The sequence below is a fragment of the Balaenoptera ricei genome, chromosome 11 (assembly GCF_028023285.1).
Source record: "Balaenoptera ricei isolate mBalRic1 chromosome 11, mBalRic1.hap2, whole genome shotgun sequence".
Classification (NCBI taxonomy): Eukaryota; Metazoa; Chordata; class Mammalia; order Artiodactyla; family Balaenopteridae; genus Balaenoptera; species Balaenoptera ricei.
The window spans coordinates 57,844,980-57,870,291 of NC_082649.1; the positions used below are offsets into that span (position 1 = coordinate 57,844,980).

Genomic DNA, 25,312 nt, shown 5'->3' on the forward strand with positions numbered 1-25,312 from the left:
GTGCTCAGATAACATTCTTATGTCTCTCTTTTTTGCTAAAGACAATCTGACCACATCTGGAAATTCTTTGGTGTCACTGCTTCTCTGAAACTACATCCCATCTGTATCACTTTAACTCCAGTAAAAGGCCATCCCAGTGCTTTGAAATGGGCCTCATGGGGCGGGGCCGGGGTGGGGTGGGGGAGACTTGGCTTTCTCTGATAAAATGTAAATGAATGCTGTTTTACAGGGCAGCCTGGTGGTGGCCTGCACTCTTGACTTTTCAGCATGTTGGCCTGTGACACCCAGAGGAAAAGGGTGTGGGGGATGGGGAGGAACACCATTATTTTAGCCAAACCCTAGAGCTGGTGGGAAAAAAATCATTGCCTTTTATCATAAGAAGTGATATCTTTTATGAAATAATGGCATATTCATACAGAGGACAAAATTGTATGATGGATCGTGCTCTTTTTTCCTCTGGAATGTTGGTTTTGAGGCTTTGCCCCTTTATTTCCTGTTTCAGTTTTGGTCTCAGTAACACACTGACCTTTCAGATCAAACACAATTTTTCCCAGTGGTGATGGCCTTAAGGGATGGGGAAGGGGGTTGGGGAGGCAAATCTTTTATTTAGAAGATAACTTTTCAGCCAGAAAGAGAGAGGACATCTGGAGTTGAAGTTATGGTCTTTTCAGGCTTTTTTGAGTTGCTGTCTTTCCCTTTCTAGAAATTAAAAGGCACTAGGTTATTGTTACATTTCTTGCTCCTTCTGCTCCATTTCCAACTCTGCAGGTTTGTCAACGGGCTCTTATTTATGGACGGCTGTTCTGTGTTCTCATTAACACATTTCAGTTCGAAACCAGAATTCAGCTCTTCACTTGCGGAGTGAGGCTAGGAGGGCCTGTCCAAAGCTAGAACCTCATATTAACTTACCTTGTATTGTTGTGATCATCAAAATGCTTCTCCTTTTCATCTATTTGTAGGAACACATTGGAGTCTGTAGCTACACACAGAGGTAAATATCAGAAAATCAGAACTTGCCAAACTGATAAGCAAGGGGACCCTTTTCACAAAGCAAAAGAATTCATAACTCTTGAGAGAGATCTACCAAAGGATGCCTTTGACAACTCCTACCTTTAAATGATGTGCATACACAAAAATTGTGTTCTCAACCTTTCAAATACATAGGTAACATAGAGCTAGGCATATCCATTATAAGGAACTACCCAAGATGGTTATCACTGTTTTTCTGCCCTTAAAATGTCTTTGCGGTTGAAGAAATCAGAGTGAATAAATGGAGACTTTGAGCACCCAACCCTTCTAGGTTTTTCTGGGTCTGCATTATACAGTCTTGAAATGAATGGTGATACATAAAAGTATTTTTCTTAGGATTTATTATTAAAATGTTGTCATCTTTCACTGTTCTTTGGGCAATATCAAGAAACACTTAGAAAATCATAGCAATGTGATTTAACATAAAAGATAATAAAAAGGGTTCTTTAAGACTGTAAAAAAAGCTATCACAGTTTACGTTTTGCTGAATGGAAAATATGTAGCTCTTATTTCTCTTTCTAGTAGTAAACATCTTAGATCGGCCTAAGTAACCAGTTGGTGTCATTTCTTGACCCTTTTATGAGGGCTATATTTATTTCAAACATTGGAGTCCTAAAATTAATATCGCCACAGCCATTGTGGTCAACGTTCAGCCTCCCGTGGCAGAAAGGGGACTTATTATCTTCGGATACCTTGGTTCCAAGAGTAGGCAGTAGGTAATTGAATTAGCAAAGTAGGCATTCAAAACATTCTCTGGGTTTTTTAAGCTCAAGGGGCGTGTGAATTCAGAGGAGCAGGTGGTAAGTCGGGGATGGGTCATGTTTACCCAGTTGCCATCAGCTGTGGTCGGTGTCACATGATATGGAAAAGTGGCCCAGGGATGTAACAGAGAACAGAAAGTCAACGATTAACAGATAAATGTGAGTTAACATGAAACACATGTTATTAAAAAATGAACCTATGCCCCCCTTTAATCCAGGTCATTCCAACAAACATAGTTTCTAGACCAAACTTTGCCCAAGACCCACATTGGTGGAGACACAAGGATTGGCTCCTGGGGAGAACTGTTGTCACTGAGTTTATTCCTCTATTAATTTAATCTTCCATTTCTCTTTTATTTCCTATGTACTATGTCCAGGGAGCATCAAACCAGGGACACTCTGGTGACGCTTCCCATCCCTAGAACCCAGCCAGCTGGAATATGGTTAAGGAATGAGGCTGATGCTGGTAGAAAGGGGACATTCATGCTTTAGCCTGTTAAAATTATACCAGTAATACCAAAATTAATAATAATAATAAATATACCAAATATACCAATAACACCAAAAATATACCAATAATTAAGGAAAAGTGGTTCCTTAATTTTGAGACATGTTAATCCACCTTCTGGATAACTTCCCACCTCTGTGATTTGCCTACAAGGCCCTCCTCTGTGTCCAGGCCCACCTCACCTGCCTCATTTCTGGCCACTACTCCCCAACATTCATCCAATGCTTGACCACGTTGAACTCCCAGGCTCTCTAGACTCAAGCCTACTGTTTGCACCTCCATGCCTTTGCACATGCTGTTCTCCTCTGCCTGGAATTCCCTTCCCCTGCTCCCTTTACTCTCTAGAGGTTCTCTTTTCCTCCTGAATTCACCTGCAGTGCCACCTCCTCTGAGTCAGGGATGCAGTTCATGACAGAGACTGACTTGTTGGCTGAGAGAGAAATTTGTAGACAAGATTGACAATCACAATAGGAGCCCTGCTCTGAGGGCTGTGAAAGGATAAACCATGAGATGATGGAACAGAGGCTGTGCATCCTGGGTGCAAGGAAGGTGGGGCTGGACAGGGAGCTTCCTGGTGGAGACTTTGGAGATGGTACTCCTTCCACAGTCAAAGCTGACAGGTACATGACAGGTTCCTTAACCTCTCTGGGCCTCGGTTTTCTCATCTGTAAAATGGGGGTGAAACTTCAGGAGACCAGATGTCCCAGTGTGCCTGGTTCATACCTGATCTATGTCTCTGTCTTGCTATTCTGTCTGGTTGACTCCCCGACTTCATTCTCAAAAATATCCCCGTTTAGACAATAAATTATATGTCACTTACTGATAATAGTACCCTCTGTGAGTGGGTGTTATAAGGATTCAGTGTATCCCATAGCTCTTAGAATAGCACCCAATGTTAGCTAGTATTATTCCCATTTATATCTGCGTAGCGATGGGGCCTTAAGCAGCTGGAATTGGTTTCCAAGGTGATGTGCTCGGAGCAAGAGACTTAGAAAGCACATTGGAGGACTTTCCTGTCCCTCAGGGCCAGGGACAGGGACTCTATTAAAGCTGCTGTGTTCTGGGAACCTAGGAGAGACCTGTGTCCTCTCTCTCACTCTAGGTCAGCCGACAACACTAAGTACTTTGTACAGGCCCCTCTTTTGAGGCCACAACATGGAAATGCCCTGTTTCTTACAACCCCTTTATCAGACCACCACACCCTAGAGAGTCTTTAGTAAAAGCTCTAGGTGTCCTTTTCCACCTGGTGGCAGGTAATGATAAATTCGACACAGAGAGTTAATTCCCTTTTTCAGTATTTTACCCATGAATCAGCCCCAGTTCATACTTGAAACCCAGTATTTCATGAATGAGGCTTTGCCAGGCTGCCTGGAGTGCACTGAGGACACCTCATCCTCAGACAGGCCCGGGCCCTTGGAGACTTCTGACTACGAAGGTTCCCCTGACCCAGGCTGACCCGGACTCTGCCACCAAGTGATGTCCACGTTCTCTTGGGCTCCCCACAGTTTCCCAAATCACCACCAGTTCTTGCTTTCAACTTGCACAATGTTTTCTTTGGGGTCAGGATGAGGGGAGAGGCGGAAGCCAAATGGCAACAGCAAACCCTCAATAGCTGCCTTTGCCAAATTCAGCCTTAACACTGTGTCCCGTATCCTCTTGTCCTTTTTTGTGTGTTTGGTAAAGTTCTTTTATTCACATTCCAGTAGATATGGCCTACTCCAGCTCCCAGAGGTCCTGGAAGATGAGCAGCCGTGTCATGGGAAGCATTTGGACTCAGAGAGTCTGGAAAATAGATGAGAAGTGGGTGGACAGGGATGAGCAGGGGGCAATGGCCGCAGAGTCCCTGGCCAGCCACGGAAATGAAGCTGTTGGATATGAGTGCCATAGTGCTTGGATTGTCTGCAAGAAGAAAACCTTGCATCTCCTTGATGATTTCACCACCAGACAGGGTGGTTAGAACCCAGTTGTGGGGGGTGGATGCTTAGTAATTGCTTATCTATGTAGCAGGAGACTAGGTGACCCCCTGCTCTAATGAAAATGCAGGAGAATCCTCAAGGGGCATACTTAGCAACTGAGGACAACCTTAGTGATCACGTAGGCCACCATCCTAATTTCACAAGTGGGGAAACTGAGGCCCCAGAGACCTAAACTGCATCAGCTGTTAGGAGCCCAGGACCGTCAAGTTCATCAAGGCCATCTGTGCCCGAGGATTCCTTCACTGGGTGCTGCTTGCTGCCACCAACCAATCACGTGACCTTGGACGAGTCACAGAACTCGGGGCCTCTGGTTCCTTATCTGTCAGCCGAGGCCATGGGACTGTATGATCTTGGAGCTGCCTTCCAGAAACAACATTCCAGGATGCTCTGTTCCCCTTCCAGCCTGAGACAGCATGGAGTGGCCTGGCCTCCCAGCCAGCAGGCACTTTATCTCCCATGGAGCAGAAGTGGGTCAGGATGGAGGACTTTGGGATTCCTGGGCTTGTAGCCTCATGGTTCCTTCCCTTTGACCGGGGTAAGAACAGGAAGGGATGGTTTCCCTCCACCTCCACCTCCACCCCCAACCTCTCCATGACTCCCACCCCAGCCCCATCCTTAGCCTCTGTACCTAAGAGGCAGGGAAGTGGTTGCAAACAGATCTCTGGAGCTGGATGGCCTGCGCTCCAGCCCAACTCTGCTGCCTGCCCTCTGGGAGACCTGGCCCCCCCTGCCTCTCAGCTTCCCCATGTGTAAAATGCTGACAGTAACAACACTTGCCTCACAGGGGTGCACGGTGAGGGCTGCACAAGTGTCGGGTACCATTGTGTCCATCACACACGTTCTATCCATGCACACAGAACAATCCCTCACCCTCATGACCCTGGCCAGGGACCAAGTTGCTCATTTTTGCTGAGGGAGCGTCTACAACCAGATTAGCTGGTCTGAACCAGACCCATGCAGCACGGAGCAACCTTCGGCCTCCTTTGAGAGAGGACCACCCTGAACCTCCCGGAAAAACGTCGTTTTCCCCGATTGAAGTGATTCCCATGTAACCACAGTCGGGAGCACGACTGGCTGAGACTTTCATTCACCACAGACTCAGCCTCCACTTCCCTCCTCCAGATTCCCCTGAGGCAGATCAGATGTCACATCAGATCACATCACGTCCCTGTCATCACCCTGTTCACAGGCCCCTAAGACTCTAGGGGAAAAGAGGAAGATGGAGCTCCAAGCTGTGTCTGTGCCCCACGTGTTGGCACCGGTTGCTCCTCCCACCTCACCCTGTGGTTCCCAGCACCCTCCCCCAAGGTGCTGGTGTCCTGTGGGCATGACAGTGAACCTGGCTGGGTTGGGACTCTGCTCCTACGCTTCCCCTCCCTGCTTGGAAACCCGAATCGCCCATTGCAGAGCCAGGAGGAGCTCTGCCCCATCCCTGATTTTAATTAGGAACGGATGCATCCTGCAAGACTCAGAGTTCCGTCTCTCTCAACCCAGACCAAATGTGTTTGGGGGGCCAGGCCTGGTCATCTCCACAGAAGAACATGAATCCCACAGGGCTGCAGAAGGACCGTTTCTCCAGTGGATTTTCAGCAAATGTCCACTCCAGAAGACAAACAGGAAAAGCGGAGACCCACGTGCTTCCGAGTAAAATATGATTGGAATTAACATGAGCACACACATTCAAGTTCTCAAATGTTCAATGAACAAAATGTTTTCTATCTGCGTGGTGCCATATATGCCCAAATAGAGGGCAACCCCCAAAGAACACAATCCACCACTTTTCTAAAGAGGTAAATTTAACAGACTTTTTTGGCCAACTTGACAGGAATCAGAACTGTGATTGCTTTTGGGCTGGGGATGGGAATTGACTGGAAAACGGCCAGGGGAAACTTTCTGGAGGGATGGACGTGCTCTGTCCCTTCACTGGGGTGGTGGTTATGTGGGTGATTTCATTTGTCAAAATTCATCAGATTATACCCTTAAGATCTGGACATTTTTAGGGAATGTACATTTTAACCTCAATTTAAAAAAAAGAAAAGTAAATATCTACTTGTAATACTTAACCTAATCATGTAGTTGCGCACTTAAAATTATAAAAGAATACCACATTAATTTATATTACTCTTTTTACTCACACATTTCACAAAATGATTTTATGCAGATGTGCATCTTTTGAGATCAATGGATAGCATTATTAAAGCCACTTTTTTAGTTGACAGTATTCCAAAGCATATCATCTTCAATTCATCTAATTTATTTGAAATGCGGAACATTTTGAATCCATGTTTGATGCTGAAATTTTATTGCAAGACACAAATACCCATTTGCATAACATTACAGCAGTTGTTTTTCTCATTTGTCTTAGAAGTGATTGTTCTTGATTCTCACAACATAATCAACTAATGTTTTGCTTTCCAAAAATGAGCTTTAAAATATTTATCACAACTTACAGTTGCACCCCAGGAATAATCACCACATCTATGTTAAATCTCATTGCCTCCTTCCCATTAATTCTTCTAGTGACCTCGAAAAGCATCCAAAACCAACACTGATTGAGACCATTTCAGACTGGTGTGTCCTCCCAGATTTTGTGGTTCGAATAAAGCAATTGAGAGAGTACCAAATTACTTACTGTTTTAAGGAACAGTAAGTGGTTGAGAATCTGCCTGTTTTAAGGAACAGTAAGTCCCTTGAGTTCCCTGGTGGTCCAGTGGTTAGGACTTGGCGCTTTCACTGCCGTGGCCCTGGGTTCAATCCCTGGTCCCCACAAGCTGAGAGGCGCAGCCAAAAACAAACAAACAAAATGCAATGCATTTTAAAGAACAGTAAGTCCCCAAACCGTGAGAGACCTTTAAAGGCAACACTCTATTTTCTAAGAGTTAATTTGAGGAAATAAACCTTCATCTTATTTATCTTCAGGCATATATAGTAAATCCTGGCATATGTGTTCAGACCAAAGATAAAATAGAGATTAAATTTAGAGGTCTTGTTTTATAGTTCATTGTTCAAAGATTAGCATTGTTAGCTTAAGTTAGAAGTTTCCATGTAAAAAATTTAAACTAGACCTTGCTCCCTACCATGAATGAGAAGCTGAAACATTCTTGAATCAGTGTAAACACACTATATTTTACTCAAAGGCATTAAAGAAAGGAGAGTGTAGTTTAAGTAGATGATTCTGGTTAGAAATCAGATTGTAACACACAATCCTAAATTATGAATTACTAACAATTAATTTTGTAACTTGACCTTAAGTCATGTCAAAGCTTCAACTACACACAGTGTGATATGATAATATATAAAGAAGGCTTTGTTTTTTTCAACATTTCCAGAGTTTAGGCATCAAAAATAGTATTGTTCTTGGGCTTCCCTGGTGGCGCAGTGGTTGAGAATCTGCCTGCCAATGCAGGGGACACGGGTTCGAGCCCTGGTTTGGGAAGATCCCACGTGCCGCGGAGCAACTGGGCCCGTGAGCCACAACTACTGAGCCTGCGCATTTGTAGCTTGTGCTCCGCAACAGGAGAGGCCGTGGCAGTGAGAGGCCCACGCGCCGCGATGAAGAGTGGCCCCCGCTCGCCGCAGCCAGAGAAGAGAAAGCCCTCGCACAGAAACGAAGACCCAACACAGCCAAAAATAAAGAAATAAATTAATTAATTTTTAAAAAATAGTATTGTTCTTAAAGAAACCAACATGGAAGACTATGTACTGTTGTTTTGATCTTTTTTTAATGTTGCTGTTGCTCAGCATTGTTTTTCCACTGGTCTTTTAAAAGCTGTCAGAAGCAAAATCAGGTAACTCAGCAAGAGCTCCCCAGGGCATATAAGCTCCTGTATGGCTCAATGCAGTGGATGCCATTTTTTTTTTTTTTTTTTTTTGGTAGCAGAATCCTGGTTTTAAATGACATTATGTGTGGTTGATGCTCTAGTTGGAACAGAGATGGGAGCCCAGAGCAGTCCTGCTTGGTGCCCCTTCTCCTCTCTAGGGAATCCACTGAGGGGTTCCACAGCACCTAGAGGTTCCGTGGAACACAGTTTGAAAACCTCTGGCAGTGGACCATGCCTAAAGGCTGGAACTCAGAAGATCTCAGTTTAAAACCTGAGTTCTGGTCTGTGTGACTGTTAGCAAGTAATTTAACCTGAGCCTCATTTTCTTTCTCCAGACAAAGAACATGAATGCTCATCTCAGAGAGTTGCTATAAGGATGTTTTTAAAGTTTATTTTGTTCCTTAAGTCTTACTCTTCCTTGGTCACAACTCACTTGCATGTTGTGTGCCATCTCAATTATTTAACGACTTAGCATCCACGTTTTTTATTATTTGGCCTTGTTGATGCTACTACTTCTGCCTGTCAGCTTTTCAGCCATTAGTGTCCCCTGGAGAATGGACCAGGGGGAACAGTTGACTTTGGGCTCTACCGCAACTACAATAAGGGATTCCAGGCTCATGATCCGTTCTTGGGATGGACCACTCTGACAGGTTTCTTTTCATTTTCAGGTGGGCCAGGAGAAGGGAAACTGTTCTTTCCAGAAAAACCCAACCCCCTGTATCATCCCTCAAGAACCAGAAAATATCTTCCATACAATATTTGCTTTTTTCACAAAGTCGGGAAGAAAAGTCTTGGTAAGAATTTGCTTACTTGTTGGGTTAACATGGGTGGTCCTCATTAGGAAGGCAAGTCTGAGATGAGAAGCCAGTTTTCTATTTGGCATTTATTATTTCCCAAATCTGGTTTTAATCAATTGGCTTAGGAAGTCACAAGGACTGTAGTCAACTCCTATTTTTCAGCCTGAGGTTTCTATTAAAGTGTTAAATTTACATTTCAAATTCCATTGGCTGGCACAGGGAAAACCTTTGCAACCCACCAAGCACAAAGTTAAACATTTCTCCCACTAGTATGAGTCTAATCAAGAGTGATGGTTCTCGTACAACCACTTTGTATACCACTATTGGGCAGTATATACTAAAACTAAACATATCTATACCCTATGACCCAGCAGTTCCACTCCCAGGTGTATCCCCAAGAGAAACGAGTACTTGTATCCCCCCAAAGACATGGACAAGAATGTTCACAGCAATCTTATAATAGTCAGAAACTGGGAACAATCCAAATATCCATCACCAGGAGAATATATAAACAATTGCAGTGTACCCATACACTGGAGTATTATGAGCAATAAAAACTGCTACACCAACAACATAAGTAAATCTCACAGATATAATATTAAGTGAAAGGAGCCAGAGACAAAAGGACACATGTTGTAATATTTGACTTACATGAAGTTCAGAAATAGCAAAGCTATCCATGGCAATGGAGGTCAGGATAGCAGTTAATTTTGGAGGAATACTGACAGTCATGGGCATGAGGGAACCTGCTTAGGTGCAAGAAATGTTCTATATCTTGATCTGTTATAAACGTATGTAAAAATATATCAAGATGGATCCTTAAGATTTATTCTCTTTACTGTATGTAAGTTATACCTCAACTTTTTAAAAAGTGAAGGTATTAAAGATGGAATCAGATGCTTTTCCACAACCTCCTTTCTCCGTGTCTTTGGTTACATCTCTTCAGCTCCTTATTTCGGCCACGGCACGTCTCACTGACATTTCCTTCCTCGATTTTTTTTCCGGTGGAAGTTGTAGGACTGTTTGCCATTTGGAAGGTTGGAATATTTTTACTTACATAATACTGATGATCAGCTATTTTTTTGAAGCCCTTAGAATTGTTAGATATATTGATATCTAGTTGTTTGACGGATGCAACTCTGTATCTGGCTGAAATTTTTACCCCACATGTGAAACATTGTGAAGGTATGTTCGCACATTTTGGATCCTACAATACAAAAGAATTCCTCCTTTGTAACTTAAATTTGGAATTTAGGTTTCTAGCTGTAATTCGTGTGTTTTCTTGGTTTAATGTGTTTTTCTTTACTCCTGTGGTTTCTTGAGTCATGTGACTTTGTAGCCCTTTAATTTGCCCAACCTAAAAATTGGGCATGAAAGTGTATTTGTCACTTCACAGGCAGAAATCTCATAATCTAGGACATGCACCTTGTGTTCAAAACTCATAAGAGGAGTGCTCCCAAAATATGTAAATGTGTTTCTTTAAAAACAAAACAAACAAAAAAAACCCTTCTTTCTCCTTGCAAATCCAGTTTTTTGGTAGGGTGTACCAGTGAGCTTAGACTTGAAGGCATGTTCTGGTGCCTGCCAGGCAGGAAGTCCCTTGATTGCCCTCTGGTGGCAAGAAGGAATGATTGCATCTTCCTATGGATTTCCTCTACCTGGAATGGCCTTGGTCCTCAGAATAGAAGCTCACAGAGCCCTCTGTGCTATAAATGCTGTGCTCTTGTCTGTTCTTAATACGGTTTGATCATTCTCTGTTTGTTCTTCTCAGGACTGCGAAAAGCCAGGAATTTCTTGCCTAACAATGCACTGTAATCTTAGTGCGCTGGCTAAAGAAGAAAGTCGTACTATAGACATTTACATGCTGCTGAACACAGAAATACTGAAGAAGGTAAGTCCTGGGAAGCTGTACTATTGGGGTTCATTTAAAAGCATTTGAATTGATTTCCGCAGAAAAAATTCTGCCTGCCCCCTTTAAAAAACTGCCCTGGATAGCACCATTGGTAATTCTGCTGCAGATGATGCCAGGGAAACATACCAGACCCTTGTTATTCAAAGTCTGGTCGGAGGACCAGCAGTATCAGCATCACCTGGGAGCTCCTTAGAACTGCAGAATCTTGGACTCTACCCCAGCCTTTAGGAATCAGCATCTCTGTTTTAACAAGCTCCCTAGGTGTTTTGTTTGCACAGTTGAGTTTCTCAGACTTTAGCTTGCGTCAGAATCACCTGGAAACCTTGTTAAACCACAGATTCCTCAGGGGGCAGTCTGAGGGTCTGCATTTCTGAGGAGCTTCCAGGTGATGCCATTACTGCTGTTCTGGGGACCACGTTTTAGATCAGGGGTTTTCCTTAAAGGGCCAGTAGTAAATATTTTAGGCTTTACGGGCTATACAGTGTCTTGCCACTGCTCAGCTCTGCCATTGTGTTGTGAAAGCAGCCATAGACCATACTCAAATGAATGGGTGTGGCTGTGTTCCAATAAAACTTTATTTACAAAAACCAGCAAAGGGCCGGATTTGACCCATGAGTCATAGTTTGCCAACCCCTTGTTTAGATGACACCTTGTTTTTCAGAATTCCAACTTTTGAATCTCAGATAACTTTTGTTTTTTTAGGGTTTTTTTTTTTTTAGCTTTTATTGGAGTATAGTTGATTTACAATGTTGTGCTCGCTTCAGGTGCACAGCAAAGTGAACCAGCTATACATACACATATATCCACTCCTTTTTAGATTCCCCTTGCACATAGACCATTACAGAGCACTGAGCAGTGAATCTCAGATCACTTTACTATTATAAGTTTATAAAAGTGGTTCATAAAAAATACCTCAGTCCGTGAATTGGTGGTCCTTAAAAAAATCATACACATTCACTATGATTTATTTTAACATAAACGCTGCTGAGTATGAAAGGCTACATCCAACAAGAATCTTCTAAAATAATCACATGTGAAGCTAAAACAAAATAGGCATGTTAGCCACAGAGATTCTCTTTATTTTCCTTCGGAAAAACTAAATGTGTTAGTCTGTATAAAACTGTCAGTGTATAAATGAATATCCTTAGAAAAGTCATTCCAGTGTTATTTTTTAAATTAGGCATGGCAGTAACATGTTGGCCTGATAAGTCACAGGCACAGGGGGATACAGGATGTTTTACCCACTCTCCGTCTCCGGCTGGTGGAGAGCTGTGAACAGTTCTGCTTTCCCTGGATTCTTTGGAGGGAAACCGGTTTGGGGCAAGTTGGGTGCACACAGCACTGCTTCCCTGTTGTACCTCTCCCTTTGAAAAGGATAGTGTTGGGAGAGGACCAGGCATGAACTAGAGCACCCCTGGTCACCCTATGATTCCAGAATGTCACATCACAGGAAGTGCCTTACTGTCCTGGGTCCCCAGGACAGGTTGAGGGATTATGATTCTGTATGCTTACCCATCCTGTTCATCTTCTTGATAAACGGCCCTGGTGACAGTTTTATTCCCTGTGCCACACTTGCCACTGTTGACAGAACCCTGATACGGCACTGATGGCAGGAAGCCACTCTGATTTCTCTTTCAGCCTCAACCCAGTTGGCTGATGCTTGCACTTACAAATTAGTCATTAGTACTAATTTAATCGCAAAGCCTCAAAGCCTTCCTTGTCCCCAGCTCTGGCCTGGTCTTGTGCAGCTTTCTCTCTCTCTCTCAGTGATCAATGGTGACCCTTTGCCAAGGAACATGTCCCAGTGACTGCTGTCCCCGTGGGCCATCCAGCCCAGTCTGCATCCCAAGACAGCAGGAAGCCATGGGGTGTCGTATGCGGATGTTGGAGAACCGTTCTCCCTACTGGTGCCCTTTCAGCAGAAACCAGCAGAAATCCCAGGTGCAGAGGAAAGCCTCTGTCGGGCCCCCAAGGCCAGCCACGCCTCCCTAAGGATATAGAGCAGAACCAGCCTTGTGGTTCCCTGAGCCACCACTTCTGTTAGTTTTCCTTTGACCTGAAGGTCTGGCCACAGACAAGGGAATTTGAGGTTTTATTGTTTTGACCTTAACAAGTTTTCATTTGAAATGTAGGATCTGATTTTTTTTAATCATCAGAGGATTCCAGTTTCTTCCAAAGTATTTGTTTTTTACAACCACAAGGGGCCTGTTCTGTGCCAGGCTCCTCATCTGCTCGGCCTTTAACTTTGACAGTTATCATCGTCATCATCATTATTATTATTGTCATTAGCAATGTCCGAGATGATGATGATGATGATGATGATGATGATCTAAGATTGAAAAGACAGTATATCCTGACCCATGAAACCACAAATCTGCAGAACTGTTAAACTGGTAAAAGATTGCTGCATACAAAATTATTTACTGTTTAATATGAGCTCACTGAAGCATTTTTTTTTGAGTGACAAGCTTCCCAGAAGCACTTCAACTGTGTTTTGTTGCTATTTTAAAGAAGGACAATAATTAGTGTGTAACTCCCAGGTAAAGTACACAGAGTGGCATCCCCGGGTGTCCTCCCAGGAAGGTTTGTGGTTTCTTTGGAAAAGATGAGCTGAGCCCCTTGGAACTCTTTTCTGTAGAGAGAGTCCTTTACTTTCATTTTTGGGGGGTAGGTTTAACCAGAAGTGGGTCAAAGCTGGCATCTGATAGGTACCTCCTTGCATGGCAGGCATGCTGAGTAAATGTAGAAAGACACCTTGCCGGCAGAGCCCAGCTGCCCCCACAGGTGGGATGCCTTCTGCCCTCTGTTTCCACCATGGGAGGCAGCCTGCCTCTCCCTCCACAGTCAGTGCCGCCCCATCTGGACCACCGGCTCGACGTTCTGGCCCTTCCCTAAGCCATAGTTTTGCCAGCGCCTGTCTTCTTCCAAACTCTTCCATCACTGCCTTGGAGCCATTCTCTCATTATCTGGATTGGTGGCTTTGAGCCCACACCAAGGCTTCTGCCTGCAATGGCTGGTGGGCTCTTCCTGAGACTTTCCTGGGCCAACCTCCCTCCCCCCATCCCCTTTCTCATCGGGCCATCACCTAATTACAGTAAGTTCCCTACATAAAAACCTTCCTCAAGTTGTGAACTTTTAAAGACGTGAACGTGCGTTCCATCAGCATCAGGGGTGAGTGAAATTGCAGCTTGCCCTCCGTCTCCTATTGCTGACGGTCCTTCAGCTCTACCATCTCCCACCTGCTCTCCCTCCTCCAGTCAGTAACTCTTCTTGCCTGTTCACTCGATGCCAGCCCTGTATGCCAGCTGTTGTACTACTGTACTTCTCAAGGTACTGGACTGTAAGATTAAAATGTTTTCTTTATTTTTTGTGTTTGTTTTTCATGTAATATTTTTGTGAAAAGTATTATAAACCTATTACAGTACTGTACTATTTATATAGCCGATTGTGTTAGTTGGGTACCTAGGCTAACTTTGTTAGACTTACGAACGCACTATCGGTACGGAACTCGTTCACATGTGGGGGGACTTACTGTATAAGCTAGATGCTCTCCCCCTCTCATCCCTCCCTCAGGTACCCTCTTCCCAGCTTAAATGGCTTTGACCCCCCCCAACCAGCTTCATTTAAGAGCAAAGAAAGAGTTAAAAGGAACTCATGTGGAGAGTTTGAGGGTTGTGGTCAAGGCAGGAAGATGCTTGAGAAATGTAAATCAGATACCTTCTATGGAATGCCAGGCCTAGATTTGTCGTACACAATTAACAGCTTTATTTATTCTCTGCTCTTTGGGAATATGTCAATACCAAGATCCAAATATCTGGCTCCTGCCACTTGGAAACCACAGCACACAAGCCTGCATGTGCTGATGACTCAGCAAAACTCCAGAGCTTTTCAGCCATCCACTATGATATGAAAGAATCCTCAAGAGAGAGACCGGAAATCTCTTGTCTCATTCAGTGATAGAAATTTTTGTCTGGTCCACATGGAATCTTTGAATTTCAGTTCTGCCTGGGACCTCGGGGCCCAGCCATGGTGATTGAAAAGTCTTACAGTGAGTTGTGTTGTTTCTTCCTCAGGACAGTTCATCTGTCATCCAGTTCATGACCCGCGCCAAGGTGAAGGTGGACCCTGCCCTGAGGGTGGTGGAGGTAGCCAGTGGGAACTCAGAGGAGATGACGGTGAGTCGGTCACCCCCCCAACACACAGCCCTCCTCCAAGGGTGAGGGAATCTGGGTGACTTGGGAGACTTGGTGCTGGCATTTGAGGGTAAAGGCGGTCTCTAAGCCAAGATGTCAGCTTTGTGGTAGACCCAAGACCTTGCCTGCCTTGGCTTCCAGGCCCCCGTGGAGAACTTCTGCGGTCTGCTCTTGTTGTGATAGCCATGTTCTCTGGGATGCTGTTGTTATGTGAAAGCTCCCGGCTATGACCAGACAAAGGAAAAATCTTCTGGAAGTACCCTTGACAGGGCTTGCATTTCCATTCTGGAGCCAAGACTATTTTTATTTTTCTCAGACCTTTCCCTGAAACCTCATCTGCCTTCACAGTCACATTGCTCCATGGATAAACGCTGGGTGTTTCAAAAACAAGTTGTTTGAGTAACCTGAAGGGGTCACATCCTAGTTGCCAAGTCCTAGAAACTCCTCTTTCATTCCCTACCTAACCCCGTATCCTCTATCACAGCAGTCCCCAACCTTTCTGGCACCAGGGACTGGTTTTGTGGAAGACAGTTTTTCCACAGGGTATGGGGGGAGGGTTCAGGTGGTAATGCCAGCAGTGGGGAGCGGCAGATGAAGCTTCGCTGTCTCACCTGCCGCTCACCTCCTGCTGTGCGGCCCAGTTCCTAACAGGCCGGTACTGGTCTGTGGCCCGGGGGTTGGGAACCCCTGCTCTGTGAAGTGCAGTCGGTAAGCAGCCTCAAGATGGAATATGTGGCAACTGGGAGCTCGGATGTGGGGTGTGGGAGAGGCTGGAGGGGAAGGGGTGCTCTTGGAAATTTTCTGCCTTTTATTATTTTTCAGGGGCAGGAGGCAGGGGGGAGGCTCATTCTCTGACACCCACACTGAGGTCCTAGGCACATGGGGAGACAGCAGCCTCTGAACTGGTTTGGCCAATGAGCTATGCAATGATGCTAGCTTTTTGCATCTCCTTTCCTGAAATTTACTTCTCTCAAGGGAGACTTTACCCTCTCTTGGAAGAGTGAATATTGCTGTGACAAATTTACAAAAGTGGAAAATTCACAAAGATTAATTACTTACAAAGAAAAAATGGTTAGCTTATTTTCCAATAACAATGGAGACACCACATGTCTAAATGTTAGGATGAGGATCAGCGCAAAGCCCACTCTTATAAGACCCTGGTTAGGAAGGGTTCATATAGAAAATAAATGCCTGGGGACTTCCCTGGTGGCGCAGTGAATAAGAATCTGCCTGCCAATGCAGGGGACACGGGTTCGATCCCTGGTCCGGGAAGATCCCACATGCCGCGGAGCAACTAAGCCCGTGCACCACAACTACTGAGCCTGCGCTCTAGAGCCTGCGAGCCACAACTACTGAAGCTGGCGTGCCTAGAGCCCATGCTCCGCAGCAGGAGAAGCCACCGCAAGGAGAAGCCCGCGCAATGCAACGAAGAGTAGCCCCTGCTCTCTGCAACTAGAGAAAGCCCGTGCACAGCAACGAAGATGTAATGCAGCCAAAAATAAATAAAATTAAATCTTTACAAAAAAAAAAAGAAATGCCCAGGACCTCCATGAACTCTCAGTCCTGAGCAAGAAAAAAAAGCATCAGCTGGTACAGAATGAATAAGAATCTGTGAGGATGTTAAAGCTGCCCCAGGCCGTGGGTATTGCATGCCTGATGCAGGGAAGGACTGTCAGATGCAGACCTTAACTCCTCTACTCACATCGAGAAGTTGTCCACACAGTCATTTTAATAACAGAAACTGAATGGGATGAAATGGAATGATGCTGGAGTCCTTCACTCCTAGGGTCAGTGTTTATGGAAGATCAAATATTTGGAGTTGACCTTTGCCTTTTCCTCCTTGCCTTTTGGCCATTTAACTGCTAATTCAGACTTTTACCTGGGGATTGAAAAAGAATGGAGATTCACTGCTCATTGTCACAGCTCTGGTTAAAAAGTTTCATAGGATGAGATACATGCCCAACATGAGAGGTTTGGAATGTTCTGGTAGACCACTGTGTTCCCAATTAAGAGTTAACGGAAGTAATTAACAGGTTTCCTACAGGTGGAATCCCTTGGGTAAATGAAAAAATTATCATGGGCGCATTGCCCTTGATTAGAACATGGAGCTGTGGGATCCAGGAAAACATTGCCTAACACCCCATTGTTGGATTCTGAGTCATCTGTATGCCCCCAAAATACCACTTCCATTAGTTACTGTTCCATTTTGAGCACTATGGTAATATTATCATTATCAAGAGTTCTTTGGAAGAAGCTCTCATTTTCAACTGGTTTTTTTCCAGTACTCTAAGAAAAAAAGGCACCCGTCGGAATCCCACAATGCCCCCACCTTCCTCCTTTCCATAACTTTGCCTTTCAATCCGTGAGCCAAGATGAAGTACTACAATCTGTTCTCAACTTTCCTGGCCGAAAAAAAAAAAAATTTTCTGAGTAGGAAGGTTTGCCTTTTTAGAACAAACACGTTCCACCCTACATGTTTCTTCTGAATGCCTGGCACTCTGTTAGTTGTTCATTGGAAGGGAAATTTCCATAGAGGCTAGCCACCAAATTTAAATCGGGCAAAATATCGCAGGCTTTTAGATCAGACGCCACATGTGTATGGCCTTGGAATGAACAGGAAGTGTATTTGCTGCTGGCAACGAGCAGGGTGTGGGTGAGAAGAGGAAAACAATCCAGTTTTTAACCACATAAAGTGCACATGGTGATAATTCAACTGACAGGCAAATCAAATAATTTTCTTGGGACTCTGTGTCTTTTATTTTTATGCCATGGTACGGGGAGTGCTTTACAGGGCGTACAGTTAAATACCTAGAAATATGTACTAGATATTTGAGGCATTTTCCTTGTTTACTAATAATACATTTGAGGTGCCCTTCCCAGGTGGGGTATTAGCACGTGTCCAAGGCCAACCACACCAGCTTACCTGGCTTTGTACAGACCCAAACCTGAGAACTGTGGATGAGATCTGAGTCACCGCATTCAGCGCTGATTGTGCTGAGAACACGCTGAACTCCCATCCTGTCCAACCCAACCCTTCCGGCTTTTCCGGCAGTGCTGCCAACAGCTGAGGCTAGAAACTCCCCGGGGGCAAACCAAGAATCTCCAGCACACCAGCTCTGCTCCTGAGAGCCACCGCCCCAAACTCCCTTCTCAGACTGTGTGAGAAGCTTGTATGAGTTACAGAGCAAATCTGTTTTCTTGATATTTTGAAATAGTGGAATACATGATGAACATGGAAATCCACAGATGGATAAGTAAGTCATTGCCATGTGGAGTGGGCACCAGGCTGAGATTCTAGGTACCAGCAGGAGAGACTGACTCCGTCTCATTTTAGCAGAATCAGAATGGATTAGAAGGCTATTGGGTAGCTCTCAGAATTGCCAGGAAGGCTGGGGATATGACAGACCTGCGGCGCCAGGACCACAGGCTGGGTCAGGCCCCAGAAAGAGCCTGGCATGGTACTCTGGACACTGCTTCCCTGGCTTCTCTCAGCCTCTTGCTCTGGAGTCAGGCAGGAGCCTCTCACTGGCTGAGGTTAGACCCTTGTCCCTGGGGTACCAGGCACCCCAGAAAGAGCAGGTGGCTGGCATTTTTGGCTATTATAGTAGAGCCTCACCCTCACCCCAAGACTCACCTAGAGGAGGACTCCCCAGCACTGGAAGGACGCTAAAAAGTGACAAATACCCCCTCCCATGTGCTTTTCTAATACCGAAGACAGCATGGGGCCAGCCAACCCCTGGTGCATCTTAGAGCTCCCATCTGAGCCAGTCTTTGTTCAGTCATTTAGACCACTTTGTCAGCTCCATTAATGAGAGAACATGAAACTCTTTGTCCATAGGTGGTTTAGGAGTGTTTGTGCTTTGGGCTTTGTTTTGTTTTTAGGATGAATATGCTGGAATGAGCTACTTCCTTGCTGATTTGACAGGGCAAATGTCTGGGGCCTTCACCTTCTGCCCCGGGAATCATATGTCCAAAGAGGCGGTCACCTCCCTCCCACGGTCCTCCTCTGCCGTCCCTTACCCTGCAGGTGGGGAGATGGGTCATAACTTTAACAAGTCCCCTGAGATTCTGCTGTGCCCTGCCTGGATTAGAACCACAAAGCCTCTTCCTCTAGTGAACAAAGGGCCTCTGATGCTCGGGGAGAATAGGTGACTTGCCCTGGATCTCACATCGCTGAGCCAAGAATAGTGTCTGGAGCCCTTGACTCCCCAGCCTGGTACTCCTTTCCCTGACCTGCAGCCACTCAGTCACACGGGAGGGCACTGGGCCTTCTTGGATGAAAGGGCCCCGACAAGTGCAAGTGTCCACTCTGGAAAGGACTGACTTGTTTTAAAGTCTGTCTGTTAAAACTGCCCAGGTACCCTTGGAGCCCAGCCAGCCCCTTCAGACTGGACCTGGCTCTCCTCACCCCAGTGGAGGCTTTCCCTGCTCAGTCTCAATCAGACTCCAGAACAAAGCCTCCAGCCTGCAGCCACGCTTTCACTTCTGAATAAACCTCCCCCTCACGCACGAATTGATCAGGAGAGCACGTTCCAGCTTCATTTTCTCTGAAGCCGTTCAAGTTCAGTTCCCAGTCTTGGCCCTTCCAGGAAGTCAGTACTTCTAGTTTGGCCTTGTCCTCTGTGAACAGGGAGCACTGCATTTCGCCCTTTGGAATTAGAAAAGCCTGGCTTCATATCCCATCTCCTTCCCATCCCAGTGGTGTGATCTTGGGTATCAGGTAAGCTCTGTAAGCCTCCATTTCCTCATCCGTAACATGGGAAACCTGCTTTCTACTTCCTGGAGGTTTCCCCTCCGTTTTGCTCCCTGCCACTGCCCCCCAACCCAGAGGGCATCATCTAAGGTGGTAAATGAGATTACTTCAAAAGGTGCCACCTATAGTTCTTTTGTTGTTTACTGCATCTTGAAGCAAACTTTACAATTTTCTGTCACCGAATAGACTGTGACTTGTACTTTACCATTTATGTGAAAAATTACATTATACCCGGCAAGAGAGTTTTCCCCCTTCTTACACTGAGAGATACGATGAAGAAGAGGGTCACTGGAAAGTCATCACCACCCCCCCGCCATTCCCTGTCATCATCAAAAGATGGTAGGCAGTCCTCTCCCCTCACCCACTACCCCTAATGTGAGAATTAAGCTCTAACCATAAGGAACTGAGAAAAATCCCAGTGTGGTTTGCTGATTGTCACTATTTGCAGTTTCATTCAATGAATACTTATTGGGGGCTTGCTACGGGCCAGGCAGTGTAGAGACACTGTGGGTGCAATGGGGAACAAAGTAGCCATGGCCCCTGCCCTCCCAGAGCGACTGAGGGGGTGACAGAGAGTAAACAAGGAAGCAAACAAGGGTTTTATTTCAAATCAAGGTGAGTTCCATGGGAGTAACCTGCTCTAGATTGAGGGGAATCTAAAGGAATGTTTCTCCAAGGAAGCTGAGATCTAGAGAGTGAGGAGGGATTAGCTTGCCAAGCACAGGGAAGAGTGTCCCAGTGAGGAGGGAGAGCCATATGAAGACCCAAATAGCTTAGCGTGTTCAAGGCTGAAACACCAGTGTGGCAGCTACCTGGTGAGTGGTGAAGCCATCCATGATGGGAGACATGTGAAGACATCCATGATGAGAGACATAGGCGGGGTCACACCATATAACAACCAGGGAGCAGTTACAAAGGGAAGCCATTGCAAGCTTCTGTTTTGAGTGGGGAATGGCATGATCCAATATATATTTTTTAACAATCACAGGCTACTGTGTGGACAGTGGATTGTAGGGGGCTGCAAGAAGGTTGTGACCGTCACTTGGCTAGAGATGATGGTGGCCGAGGAGCTAGAAGTAGACAGGTAGCTTTATATCAGTAGAGGTCTAGCAGTTTGTGCCAGTCACATGTAGGGAGTATCTATCCTAAAGGGTTGGGAGGGATCAGGTCACATCTTGGTGCAAAGCCCTTTGCCTGGTGCCTACGCATGGGCAGTCAGTTAATAGTGGCTCCCTTTGCATGAAGAGATGGCCAAGGATGGGAGGAAACAAATGAAGAATAGCTTCTCCCTCCCTCAAAACCTCAAGAGTCATGATCAGTTTACTCTAAACCAATGATTTCCAGCTGTCATCATGATTATCATTATCATTTTTTTAAACAACACAACCCATTTCTAAATTGAAATGTGCTTTGGTTGAGTCAGAGGTGGGATGCCTGGAACTCCCCCAACTTGTATTTCCATTTTCCCTTGGGGGCCTCTGTATCCCCTCACCAAACCCCTAGGCTCTGTGGAGCCAAGGAAACCACTGCTATGGAAGGTTGTATTTTAGGACAAGGCTGCTGTCCAGTCCCTCAAATTCTTTGACTAGACATGAACTGGACCCCCCGGTAAACGTGAACAAGAAAAAAAATTTTAGCCTCAAGGGGTGAACACTGCACTTGCACACGTGTGCAGGCACACGTGCTCAAGCACACAGACACACACAGACACACACACACACACAGTAGTGTGGTTTTGTGCTGGGAAAGCCTGAGCTGAAGAGGTTAGGAGAGGCTGCATGGACAGAGTGACCCCTGAACAAGTATTGAAAGCATTTTCTAAGTGGACAGGGGAAGGTCAGGCTCCAGATGGAGTCAGATGGTGTCTTAAGATAGATTCTCAAGAAGCAGACCCTCAGATGAGGAGGTGGGTGCAAGGATTTTAGGAAGGAAATGCTCCCAGAGAGATGGGAAAAGAAGTGAGGAGACAGGATAGGGAAAGAGAACAAGTGGACCAAGGATGAGATTCCAGGGGCCCCAGCCTTAGCGGAGCCCTGGAGCACAGATACCACCTCAGAATTCATCCTGCCTTGAAGCGAGGGAGCTGGGCTTTCTCACTCCTGTACGTGTCACTCACTGGCCAGGGGCTGCCCAGGAGGTAATGAACGCCAAGGTCCTCCTCTCCCCACGCGCCCTGGGGGCAGGTGGCCTCTGACAGTGCCGTCCACTTAGAAGTGAACGCATGTAAAGCTGGGGTTGGACATAGGGAACTGATAGAGGGACCCGAGGGATGTGGGCGGACAACCAGTAGTGTAGGGTGCAGATGGCAGTGGTCTCCACGCAGACACTGGGGGCTTGGCTCGACATGCCCTTCTGCGTCCCGCTGCTTAACGATTTTATTGTTTTCATTCGTATATGCTCAGTTCTTGTGATGTGCTGGGCGTTTGATGTGATTATCGCCTATCACTCTCACATCACCCCTGTGAATGAGATATTATTACTCCCATTTTCTGATGAGGAGACTGAGACCCCCAGGTGAAGGGACCTACCAGCCTGAGATGCCACAGCTTGTCAGTGGAAGGGCTGGGTCTGGTGCAGGGCTGCCTGTTTGCAAGCCCGAGTCTCCCTTCATCCTCCGCTCCTTGGACCCCTGCTGTCCTGTTGCCTGGCCCTCGCACAGCAGGAGCACCACTCGGGCAGATGGTAGGAATGCAGCCATGGGTGGTGACAGCTGGCCCTTAGTCTTTGGAGCGACCCTTGGCTCCAGTGACCTCAGAAGCACATCATGCTCTGACTTAGTGGTCTGTTGATTCTGGAACTCTTTCCTGTTGTGGCCTGGTCCCTAACCAGATGCACAGCTACTCATCAAGAGAATTAGCACTCATCGAGGGCCCTCCGTAGCCTGCGGTAAAGGAGCTGCGTTCCCCTCCTCCCTTTAAAGAGCAGTCATGAGGTTTCTCAGGAGTAATAGATATAAAACCTCTTAGCACCATGTCTGGCACACGGTAAGTTCTCAACAAATGTGACCCGTTCTTAACAATAAAGGAATTAGCACCAGCCCAGCTCATTCCTCTGCAAATTCTAACAGAGCAAGGAATTCCTGAAACCCAGCACCTAGCAGGCAGGGGCAAGTTTGACATCTTTGTTTATCACAGCACAGACTTACAATGTCCATCTTGCCAAATGCAATTTATTTTCTGTTCATTGATGTCATCTCCATAAGTCTTCGGTCTCCCCTGAGTGGGGATGCTTTCTAAAGGCTCTGTTCTGAGAGTGATTTAAGACATGGCTCTGCTGAGAACATTTCCTCCAGCTCCCACAACCCTTTATCCCTGCCCCCTTCCCCACTGGCTGCTAGATGTAATTAGAAGCAGATGAAAATGGCATTTCATTGTCCCAGATGTTCTTCTTTTACCACTTTTTATTTTATATAAATTCCTTCCCTCTGTGAGACCTGTGTGTGATGTCAGTTGTGGAAAGCATCTTGCCCTTGTAATTGACCTTCAGGCAGTGGGGCCTGGGGTTGAACCTCCATTCGGGTGCTGCTTATGCTGAGCTGTCCCCTCAGCCGTGGAAGCCCTCCGTCCAGCCAGGCCTGGGCCAGCCGTACCCCATTGTGGTCATGTTCTCAAGCCTTTTGGAGACCTGAGCATTTCCAGCTATGACATTGGGCATATTTACAGTGGTCAGAACATAAAAGTTTCCAGAAACATACAAGTGAATCAAGTGCTGTGGTTCAGGCTTACCAGCTGCCTCAGACTGGAAGTTGGCTCCTGGTGGTTCCCTGACGCCAGCTTGCCAGCCTCAGGTGTGTTCAAGTTTACAGTAGCAGGCAGGATGCCCAGCGTGTGGGCCTGCCATCGCCCCTGCCAGATGTCTGTCCTCCTCAAGGACTCTACTGAGGCAAATCCTCGTGCTCCTCAATTCTCTTATGTTTTATTAGTTAACATCCAACACATGAGCCCTCCAGCTTCAGTCTGCTGATGTGTGATCATTTATCCCTTCGTTGATGAGAACTTCTGCCGCCCCATCTCTCAGCCTCCTACCACCCTCTGAAACGTGCAGACTCCCCCTCAGCCTCCGTCTTTTTTCTCCTTTCATACTGGGAGTGTGGATCTCTGCTGGGGAAACCACTTCCCCTGCAGCCCTCTTAACGGGCCTGTTCCTTGAACCCCCACGTAAAGTTCTCCCGATGCGTTTTGCAGCCAGAGTGCTCTTTGCAAAATGCAAACCATGTCACTCCCTAGTTAGAACCTTCCATTGACCTCCCATGCCTCTTAAGATAAAGCGTATAATTATTTTTTTTTTTTTTTAGGTTTAATTCCACAGTATTTTTAATGGCATAGTTAAAGCATCCCTTATTCCTCCTATGCTTATCAACAATTTTCTCAGGTAATTTTATGAATGAATCTGATGATTCTCAGGGATTATTTATAAGTAATTTTCAAAGCCATGCCTCAGGAAGACAAAAGAGTTTCTACGTTGCTTTTCAGGGCGATTTCCTCTCTACCTGAATGGAGAAGGAGAGTCAGAAGCTTGAATTTCAGTGTTTTATGAAAAGAAAGTAACCTATTAAACTAAATTATTTAGGAATTAGACATTAAGATCAAAATAACTGCAGGTTTGGTTTGATTTAGTGCAGCCATCAAAAAGCTAGATGGGACCAGTTTTCAGATGGAAGCCACAAGCTTCTTTAATATAAAGGATATAATTCTTAACACAGCCTCCAGACCTTCCCATCTCTCCAGCTTCATCTTGAACATTTTCCGGTGGCTTCTTGTTCATTCCATTTGCTCCATGCCTACTGTCTGTTGGCAGTACTTCACCTCTGCCAGGCTCTCTTCTGTCACAGGGGGTTTGCACGTGCTATTCCTTTTTGGAATGTTGTTCATTTCCCTCTTTGACTAGTTAACTTCTGCTTACCCTTTAACTCTTAGCTCAAGCAGTCCCTCAAAAAACTTTCTGACTGCCATGCTTATCTTAGAGTCTTTTCTAACCATGAATCTCTCCTTTGGGGCACTTTCTAAAGTTATAATTTTGCATTTATATCTAACTGGCCAGTATTCTGTATAAGCTGGAAGCTCCATGAGGGCAAAGACTGCCTGTTTTATTCATCAATGAATCCCCACAGTGCCTGGCACATAGTAGGTCCTGTGTACACATTTGTTGGATGGATGGACGGACGAACAGACAGATGGATAGACAAACAAATGGACAGACGGGGTGGATGGGCAGATGGATGCATGTGTGGATGGATGGCCAGAACTCTCCCAAAAGAAATAACATTTGCCGATATATTTTTGAAGTAGAAAAAAGAGAAGCACACTCAGGAACTCCAGCTTCAAATCTCATCCTCTCTTCATTGCAGACTGAGTCATAGTCATACTTCATCAATGGTATGGCAAAAAGGACATTGAATTTATTAATCTGTGCCTTCATGAATCACATGATGAATCACTACCTTGGTCTAGGTGACGGGAGAACATGCATTCAAATCCTTGTTCTGTAAGAATTCACAGTTTACTGGAGTCCATAGACAGGAAGATACATCATTACCTTACAGAGTGAAGAGGACTTAGGACT

General features: G+C 45.6%; 1 protein-coding gene across 5 annotated transcripts in view; it reads left to right on the forward strand.

Moving 5' to 3' along the window:
- Positions 1-25,312, forward strand: part of ITGA9 (integrin subunit alpha 9) — a 355,586-nt gene that overhangs the window by 308,404 nt on the left and 21,870 nt on the right. For 3 of the 5 annotated variants that reach the window (XR_009505770.1, XM_059939171.1, XM_059939172.1), the window contains exons 24-26: positions 8,764-8,889; positions 10,664-10,783; positions 14,878-14,979. Coding sequence is in view for 4 of the 5 variants with exons in the window: in XM_059939171.1 (XP_059795154.1) it covers positions 8,764-8,889; positions 10,664-10,783; positions 14,878-14,979 (348 nt within the window). In the remaining variant the exon portion in view is untranslated. Of the gene's footprint in view, positions 1-8,763; positions 8,890-10,663; positions 10,784-14,877; positions 14,980-16,239; positions 17,230-17,877; positions 18,166-25,312 lie in introns of those variants that run through there. The other 2 variants (XM_059939174.1, XM_059939173.1) reach the window with 2 other exon arrangements.